The sequence below is a fragment of the Branchiostoma floridae genome, chromosome 12, assembly GCF_000003815.2.
Source record: "Branchiostoma floridae strain S238N-H82 chromosome 12, Bfl_VNyyK, whole genome shotgun sequence".
Classification (NCBI taxonomy): domain Eukaryota; kingdom Metazoa; phylum Chordata; class Leptocardii; order Amphioxiformes; family Branchiostomatidae; genus Branchiostoma; species Branchiostoma floridae.
The window spans coordinates 4,348,289-4,358,176 of NC_049990.1; the positions used below are offsets into that span (position 1 = coordinate 4,348,289).

The window sequence follows — 9,888 nt, forward strand, 5'->3', positions numbered from 1 at the left end:
GGAATGCAGAACAGATGTGACTTGGCAGAGGGACAAAAAACTGGTCCCTGAAAATTTGTGGGGTTAGTAGGGTTTAGACTAAATGCCTGACAGCTACAAGTGTTTACATCTGTCAACATGCAGCTAATGGTACCAGGCATACAATAGTCAGGAAATTTTCTTGTTTTTTTGTTTATTTTGAAAGGGTTTTTAGCCAGAATATTCTCAATTTCTTAAAACATCATCAACTCAGTGCTTTGGATCATCAGGCACCAATTTTGGCACCTCATGATACTGATGATAGAATGATGTTATATGGTTAGTCTAGTGACAATGAGTACAATGGTTTAATTCAATGAAAAATGGCCACAAAGTTTAGAGTTATAAAATAATATTGTCAATTATATCTTCTCAGTAATGTTTTTGCTGTTGTTGATTATCAACATTCATTTAAATGTGGCAGTGTTAAAAATTGTTCAGTGTATGAAATGACTAGAAATAACGTTATCTACTAGTAACTTAAGCCTTCTTCATTCTCAGAAGTTTTTGTAAGATTTTAGCATTATTATCTGATAAAACTTGCTAGTATCTTATATTAGGGTTAAGGAATTGTTGGTCAAGGAATACCCCTCAACTATTCTAACTCGTGGATGCTAACAACTTCTTTATCTTGATATCTTTAGGTCTGAAAAAGGGACCCCATCCTTTTGAACCTTCAACATAACAGTGGAGCAACAGCACCTTCACAGCTCACTCACTCCACCTAGTGACCATCCTCAGTACTGCAACCCACTACCACCTCCACAACCAAGCAGCAGAATGGAGAACCAACCCAACACTGTTACCAATCCTATGACCACTCAGGGCCTCCAACCGTTGGCTTATCAGCAAGGTTATATAGTCCAACAACAGCAACCTTCGCAACCTTACAGACTGCCTAGTCCTATACAGCCAGAATTCCCTGTGATCACAAACAACTTTCCCGTCGGCAACGTTACTCAATCCCAGATGATGCAGCCAAGAGGTAATGATTGTGTACTACAGAGAAACAGCGGTGGGTCCACTGCGCTGATCTCACCACAGTACTTTCCATTCCAAGTCGTGAGGCCGTATTACAGTCCTCACAGACCCCAGCCACATGCCGCCATGCCTTATGCCAGAAACTATACTGATCAGAACATGGAAGTTAGGACAGCAATGACAGATCCCCAGACAGGCGCTTGGAATAGAATGCAGCAGCCGGTGTATGAAGAATCCCCACAGAAGGGGACAGGCACCGAGGAATCAGCACCATGGACAGCTAACCAGCAGATGAAACAGGCAGCCAATGTTGGGGCAGCCTCCTCAGGCTCAGGGCACAAGGTTTGTTTATACTCTATAGATTTATATATAAGTTATAACTCAAGTGTGAGTTAACTTGCCTCAGAGATCAGGCAGATTTGAATGTTATCTATTGGAAGCCTGAATCACCTCATTTTCTTAACTTTTGGCGCATTTTGCATTGAAACATGTGTTTGTCATGGGAATGACATACTGTAAATGCATTTAAGTTCGCGGAGATTTTTTTTCGCAGTAGCGGGAAAATGGACTTTTTGCAGTGGTTTTAATTTCACCGCAGCACCATGTACTGTAGTCTCTTACTCACTGTTATGGAGAAATGTTCACGGTGGTTTTAATTTCGCGGTTAAGAGGCCTCCGCGAAAACCGCCAACCTTAATCCACCGCGAAAGTTTCTGCAATTACAGTAAATGAAATACAGTGTATTCTGCATCACCCCTAGTCCCAGCCTTCAACCGCCTGGCGCAGTCGGCATGGTACCTCAAATGATACAGAATACATCATATTGTATTCTATTGTATATGTCAGATCTTTTGCTGAAGTCTTTGTTTCCTGTCCTGTTTAGCCGCCCTGTGCAGTCTGCCACTGTCCATCCACCGGTCTGCACTATGGAGTGTACGCCTGTGAGGGGTGCAAGTCCTTTTTCCACAGGGCACATAAAAGAGGTAGGAAATGTCTTCTCTAATGGGTTTGTTCAAAGCAATTTACAAGTGGGTAGAGTGTTTGCCTTGCAGTTGGTAGGTCGCAAGTTTGATCCCTGGCCTAGTATGACATAAAAGACACCAAACTACACAAGGCGTAAAAAGAATAGTCATGGGAATTATTTGTGTACATTTGTATATTTTTTACTTAGTAATATGCATTTCAAAGTTGTCCCCAGTTTGGAAATGTGACGTTAGCCTAAACAGATAAGTAGTGGTCTTGGACCACAAGTTAGCAACCATGCACTGGGTCTTCTGCACCTCAATGTATGCCGAGAATAAGCATGACGATAAATATGTTTTCAGTGTTTTAAAACCAAGTCTTTTCCACCTTGCAGCCCACCCCTACGTGTGCCCGGCCAACAACAACTGTGTGATTGACCGCAGGCTGAAGAAAAACTGTCCTGCCTGCCGACTCAAGAAGTGCCTGGCTATGGGCATGTCTTTTGAAGGTAGGGGAACAATTAGGTTGGCTAGAAAATAGAATAACCCGCTTTACAATCTGAGACTCACACTCAAATAGGAGATTTTTAACATGATATACAATCAACTATTTTTTCAGATATCTAGAATGGAGAGCAACATTCTGAAAGTTAAACTAATTTCTGACTCAAAAATTCTGTTTACCCCAAATTTGACTGTCCAACTCTAGTCTCCGGATCTGTCACTCATGATCATCATTTTTGCTGAGAGATATTAGTCAGTAATGTAGTATACATTTTAGCATTAATATTCTGTCTACTGTGTGTAAGGACGGTTTTTCTTTGATTTCTTTTTTAAAACTAATATTGCACATTTGTAACATGCAAAAAGCGCTCTGTTACTTTTAAACCCTTTCTTGTACATTCTGCAGAACATGCTGTACCCAACAGAGCAACCAAGAAGAAACCCAAGAAGACCAAACGATCTCCCAAGAGGGCAAAAAAATCTCACCCCGACCCCCCTGCAGAAGAAACACCCCCCGAGCAACAACTCATAGTGAGCCCCACCCTCCCCCTGTATAACCCCACGGTGCCGCTGATCTCACATCTCGTCAGTATTGAGCCTAACCCCATCCTGACGGGGTACAACCCACAGTGCACACCCACTGAGGGGTATCTCATGGCACTGGTCACAGATCTGGCCAACAGGGAGATAGAAGGGCTGGTGGACTGGGCTGCACGGCTGCCAGGTGTGTATACTACTGTAAATGCAGAAATGTTCGCGGTGGATTAATGTTCGCGGTTTTCACGGCGGCCGCTTCACCGCAAATTTAAAACCACCGCGAATATTTTTCCATAACAGTAAGAGACTACAGTGCATGGTGCTACCGCGAAATTAAAACCACCGCGAAAAGTCCATTTTCCCGCTACCGCGAAATTTAATCCCCGCGAACTTAAATGCATTTACAGTATTAGGATTCTTGATAAGGGTACGGTCACATACTTGTAAGTCATTCAATCATCATATGATTTTGATGCAATATGATTTTTAACCAAGCTGTGACAGAACCAACCACTTACAAGGATCTAAGACATCCTTTTGTGCAGCAAGCCAGCTGAACTTTGCAGGAAACATGCATGGCTGCCGCCCAAAATTCTAAGTTAGCTATTGTACAATGATCTCACGACATATGTAACCACACCCTAATATTATAACTACATTCATTGCCAATAGTTAATCAGAACACTATGTTCTGCAATAGAGACTGCGCTGCAAGATTTATGTAGAACTATGTAGAAAGTCATATGTAGAAAGAACCAAGCCAAAACAAAACTTTTAAGATTTTGCAATACACGTAAATCAGATCCTAAATTGCTGTAATCTCAAAATGTAAATAGATTGAGTCTTGCACGGTACTAGTGAGGTCTCGACGAGGTTGAAGGTATATCCGACAGGTCACTGAACTCACCCTTTGTTTTGGACTTAGTGGTATTGTTGCTATATTCTTGGTTTTTGTTCGCAGGTTATGGCATGCTCCCAATGGATGATCAGGTCAACCTGATCCGAACGGTGTGGTTAGATCTTCTGATGTTGGGGTTGGTGTGGAGGTCCATGGAACATCGCGGGGAATGGCTGGTGTTTGCACCCGACCTGCTCATGGACAGGTGAGTGTTTGTTTGTTTGTTTGTTTGTTATTTACAGTAAGAGTTGTGGCTGTTGATGTTAGGGCTGGTGTGGAGGTCCATGGAACATCGTGGGGAGTGGATGGTGTTTGCACCCGACCTGCTCATGGACAGGTGAGTGTTTGTTTGTTTGTTTGTTTGTTTGTTATTCAAAGTGAGAGTTGTGGCTGTTGATGTTAGGGCTGGTGTGGAGGTCCATGGAACATCGTGGGGAGTGGCTGGTGTTTGCACCCAACCTGCTCATGGACAGGTGAGTGTTTGTTTGTTTGTTATTTACAGTGAGAGTTGTGGCTGTTGATGTTAGGGTTGGTGTGGAGGTCCATGGAGCATCGTGGGGAGTGGCTGGTGTTTGCACCCGACCTGCTCATGGACAGGTGAGTGTTTGTTTGTTTGTTTGTTATTTACAGTGAGAGTTGTGGCTGTTGATGTTAGGGTTGGTGTGGAGGTCCATGGAGCATCGTGGGGAGTGGCTGGTGTTTGCACCCGACCTGCTCATGGACAGGTGAGTGTTTGTTTGTTTGTTTGTTATTTACAGTGAGAGTTGTGGCTGTTGATGTTAGGGTTGGTGTGGAGGTCCATGGAGCATCGTGGGGAGTGGCTGGTGTTTGCACCCGACCTGCTCATGGACAGGTGAGTGTTTGTTTGTTTGTTTGTTATTTACAGTGAGAGTTGTGGCTGTTGATGTTAGTGCTGGTGTGGAGGTCCATGGAGCATCGCGGGGAATGACTGGTCTTTGCAACTGACCTGCTCATGGACAGGTGAGTGTTTTCACCTGATTAAGGGAGCAATAACCTCCCTAAAGTATCATAGTTTCTTCCATAATTCCTCAAAACATTTCTGATGAGGATCCTCACATCTAAATGTGTTTTGGTTTAAGACTTATTATCAACAAGAGCAACCAGGTTGCTAGACTGGGAAGCCATCCCCAAATCCTGTGTTCAAGAGGCTTGAGTTTTATTGCAGGCTACTACAACACAACACCCTACCAACATGTTTGCAACAATTTGAAAAAAAAACACAATGTCATGTCAAAAATTTGAAAGGATTATTTGCCTTATTCTCAGCCCTACAGTCGCAGTCTTCTTCCAAAATTGCTGAAGAGAATTGATTTTTTTCTTCTGTTGTAACAGATCGCTGTGCAGACTGTCCGGTATGGAGTACATCTGCACACCCATGCTGGAGTTTGCCCGGCAGTTTGCTGACCTGCAGGTGCCTCAGGAGGTCTATGTGTGTCTCAAGGCACTCACTTTATACACTACAGGTAAGTATGGGCTTTCGGTACACTGAAAGCTTAGTTTCTGAGTGCAAGTCCTGTAGCTCCTGTTTTAGTGGGTGGTCACGCAGAGGGTGTTCCTCTCTAAGCATTCATTCAAAGAGCTGCACCGCTGCCTCCTCCTGTCTCACTTTCACTGGGGGCAGGTTGGGGATACTCACGTCTGCCTCCCAGGGAAATGATGATTACTGTAATTCCTGATTTTTTCAATGCACTGTTATGTTCACGGTTTTCACAGTGACGACTGTAACATGAACTTATCATTACTGATAACAAATAATTCACAGACTTTTTAATGTGCACCTGCTGCGACAGTGCACATTTAGTTCCGAGAACAAGTTAAATTTTCTCAGACCGTGAAAGTTTGGTACCAAGAAGACAAAGTGAATTACAGTATCGTTTCCTATTCCTCAGCTGTGAGCTCTGAAGAAGAGGCCATGAGTTTCATTCTGGCTGTATCGCTCACCCAAGTAATAGGATGGGACATTAAGCCATTGTCCTCTGTTCACCATGCTTGTCAAAAAGAGCTAGGTAATTTAAAGCTATGGATACTTTACATAGCATCTGGTCTGTCTGTCATGACCAATAGAAGGAAAGCTCTTCAGTGAGCTAAACTAGATTGATTGGACTTTCACTTTCTTAAATCACAGCTGTGAGCAGACTTCAGGACTACCGCCAGGTGCAGCGGCTGAAGCAGGACATTAACGAAGCTCAGAGGTTTTAGGACAGTGAGAGGGATTCTAACACCTAACTCTTTTCTTATCACATAATGTTATTGCCTGTATCTTAGCCTTGAGCAGGCTTCAGGACTACCGACAGGTGCAACGGCTACAGCAGGACATTAATGAAGCTCATGTCATGGGAGGCTCGTTATCATAAATTTAATGAATTCTCTAGCGATGGCCAGAGCCTCACTTAATGTGACAAGGATGGTTTTAGGACAGTGAGAGGGATTCTAACACCTGACGCTTTCCTTATCACACATTGTTTTGTGTTTCTTAGCCGTGAGCAGGCTTCAGGACTACCGCCAGGTGCAGCGGCTTCAGCATGAGATTAACGAAGCCCTAGCGGAGGCCTGTAGCAGCACCTTCGGTTTCTCCCCCGGGAACATCGCACGGCTCATGATGATCGTGTCACAGGTAGATAGATGGTTTATTGCGCAATAATTGCATCAATGTATGGCAATGTATAGATAACAGAAGTTACAGTCTAATACTACATGTACACTTTATATTATCACAACAGTTTCAGTTACTACAATACTAGTGGACAGTATCACGAGTGGAATCTACGGTAGGTGACTTTGCAACAATTAACAGTTGTCAAAAATCATTCAGGAATGGTACACTGTCAGTTTCTTTTTTTGCATGGCGTGATAAATGTATTGACCTAGGTGGATAGATGTGGGATCATGACATAATACATTGAAGGTTTCACTACTTGTGTGTGGTAGAGATACATGTATATCTGACTTACATGTGATTGATCGTATCGCAGGTCCGTCAGCTGAGCTCGCTGGGCGTGGACCATCTCAACAGGCTACGGGGGGCAGAGACTGTCTCTGTTGAAGGTTGGTGTCGTTTGTTTATTTATTTGTTTGTTTTGCACAAAATGATAATCATGGTAGGATTGACCATTAGGGCAATTGTAGAGAATCACGCTACAGAAAGGGACGCACACTTGAGAGACATCTGCCGTGCTGGTCGGCTGGGCTATAGCAATACAGCCTAATAGTATCCATTCCATTGCAAACTTTTAAGCTATCATTAATTGTGTCAACTTTGCCTGTGGCATTTCCCAGACTCATGTTTTTGACTGGATTATTATCCATGTCGATGTTGGCTACATTCTGCAGATCAAGACAATACTGGATAGGATTTCTTGATCAGAAATGATTTATTCATTTATAGACCTTGTAAACAATGGGAAGTCCCTTGCTTCAGTCAAGCTAGACTGATTCCCAATGGAATACAAAAATATACCGTATCATAAGCAACCAATAATTTAGAATTTTATCACCTTTTTATAACCCTTTAAAATTCTTCAATTTATATCAGTCTATGTTATTTATATATCTATATGATAATATTATGTACTATGTAATGTATGTATATACAAAAAAATATAGTATCAAAGGCATTTATTGATTTCATAGTTGGTCTTGAACTTGCCTTCCCTCCAGGCTTGCTGAGAGAGATAGTTGACGAGCCCCCGAGGATCACAGAGATAGAAGACTCACCTGTGTCTGCTGAAGGGAACAAGACAACGTCTAGGTCTGCGGGGAGAACAGAGTGTGCAGCATCTACATCATGTACGGCACAAGACGGTGGGTAACAAGCTTTTTAAAACAATTGATTAAAAAATCATATTCCCTAGTATTCACCAGCCAGATTGCCTCACAAGAACCATTTTATCTCTACTGAAATTACAGGCCCCATTTAAATCTGGTTACCTCCCAAATACTGTAAATTCATTTAAGTTCGTGGGGATTTAATTTCGTGGTGGTGGGAGAAAGGACTTTTCTAAGTGGTTTTGCATGTAAGTTTGCAGGAGCACGATGAACTGTAGTTTTTTGCAGTTTTTTGCCTGCTATTTCATCCAAAGGAATGTTTCTTCTATAATCTCAGAAGCTGTGGAGAACTCGGCAGAGGCGGAAGCAGAGGCGGCAGAGTTTGCTGCACAACTGAAGGAGGTCATGGAGGGAGAGGCGACGACGATCGCTGATGTCAAAGCCATGGCCGATCAGATGGGCATCGAGATCCTAGATCTGGATTAATCAGGATTATTGTAATCGAGCTTGATCCAGCTCAGTCTACTTTCAATTGACAGGATCAGTACCAGTGTTAGGCCACGTCGATTTAATTTGTTGGTTCTTGAATTTATTAAAAAATGTGCTTAACTGGAAAAATCATAGAGAAAATCCTCAGGATGTCATTCTTATGCCTAATGGTACAGTTTAATGAAGTGAATACAGTCATATACTCAAGATCAATTTAATGAAGTGAATACAGTCATATTCCAGATCAATTTTATGAAGTGAATACAGTCATATTCAAGATCAGTTTTGTGAAGTGAATACAGCCATATTCAATATCAGTTTTATGAAGTGCATACAGTCATATTCAAGTTCTCCTCCCTGACCTCTGGTTTTATGATGTCCGCTTGCTATATGTTCATCTTAAAATGTTTTAGAACCAACAAAGTAAATCTGTGTGGCCTTTCCTACTGTGATTTTGATCTAGAGTGATCATTATGTTAATCCAGCTTAAACTAGATCATCATGATTTGTCTACATAACTTGAGATCTGGACTGATCAGGATTTTGATCTAGATCCAGATTTAACTGAATCATCAGGATCTGATATATTAAGTGAGATTGATCTGGACTTATTGGGATTGATCTAGCTTGACCTGGCTCAAGTTAAATTGTCAATTAAGCTTTGCAGAATGTGATCTTTTATCCTGATCAAACGTGATTTAAGTTGCTGTATTACTCTGGATTTAGCAAAATAATAGAGCTGTTGGATTTGATACATGATTTGCATCTGGCTATATCTATGCATGATATAATTTGGATTCAGAATCTGACATTTGCAAGGCTTCAATCCTGAGTCTATTGAAAATCACAGAATTTGTCAATTCTACAACTGTACAGCAATAGTACAAAGTACAAAGTGAAACTACCTCTATTTTTATCTCCTTTAACATCTTTTAGGATTGGGTCTATAGGACAGTATCTAGTAGCAGCAGAGGCAAAAACTGTAAAAAAAAAAACTACTGTGGTGTGTAACTGTTACAATAATGTTGATGGCTTAAAACTAACTGTTAGGTACTCCAGAATAGTCATGATGTTCCATTAGTCTAACAAAGTGTGTTTCATGTAATTTCCTCTACATTTTTCAAACCATAATACGTACATGTACTAGGGATATTCCACACCGCATCCATGTCAAGTGCTTATACCTGTTGTACTGGACTATGTAACTTAACTGTTTGTGCCTTACACTTGCTAAATGGTCTTTATATAGCCATTTTGTTCTTTGTAACTCATGACAGCAAATTTGTAGCTTTTAGACTTATCACATATAGAAAGCAAACTACTGTCTTGGCATTAACACCAGAATAGTTATACCAGAAAAATTAGGTACAACAGTTCCACTGACCAGTCAAGTAAACTTCACTGGCTAAAACTCAAGCCAGGATAAAAAGAACTTGGCAATGTCTCATCATTTTTTACCTCCTTGTACAGAGGGTTCGTTTTCAGTTTGTTTGTTTGTGTGTCCGTAGTCATTTGGAAAGAGAGCTGATTACCACATGCTAGATTGGTACTTTTAGGAATAGCCAATGGTCATGCGATTGTCGTACGATTTTGATGCCATAGGATTTTCAAGCACGGCCGTGACGTACATAACAAACCACAGACAAGATCCAAGGCAGTTAACTTGCGGGAGACATACATTTTTGTCCCCACAATTCTCGACGTTAGCCATCG

The 9,888-nt window shown here is 41.6% G+C and overlaps 1 protein-coding gene across 1 annotated transcript in view; it reads left to right on the forward strand.

The window, feature by feature from the left end:
* Window positions 1-8,307, forward strand: part of LOC118427878 (estrogen receptor beta-like) — a 14,094-nt gene extending 5,787 nt beyond the window's left edge. Inside the window, exons 2-11 of the mRNA XM_035837840.1 lie at window positions 663-1,341; window positions 1,883-1,982; window positions 2,357-2,470; window positions 2,872-3,189; window positions 3,964-4,105; window positions 5,254-5,384; window positions 6,399-6,535; window positions 6,894-6,966; window positions 7,579-7,722; window positions 8,024-8,307. Of these exons, the coding sequence (XP_035693733.1) occupies window positions 799-1,341; window positions 1,883-1,982; window positions 2,357-2,470; window positions 2,872-3,189; window positions 3,964-4,105; window positions 5,254-5,384; window positions 6,399-6,535; window positions 6,894-6,966; window positions 7,579-7,722; window positions 8,024-8,172 (1,851 nt within the window). The 5' untranslated portion in view covers window positions 663-798 and the 3' untranslated portion in view covers window positions 8,173-8,307. The remainder of the gene's footprint in view (window positions 1-662; window positions 1,342-1,882; window positions 1,983-2,356; window positions 2,471-2,871; window positions 3,190-3,963; window positions 4,106-5,253; window positions 5,385-6,398; window positions 6,536-6,893; window positions 6,967-7,578; window positions 7,723-8,023) is intronic.
* The last annotated feature ends 1,581 nt before the right edge of the window (window positions 8,308-9,888 follow it).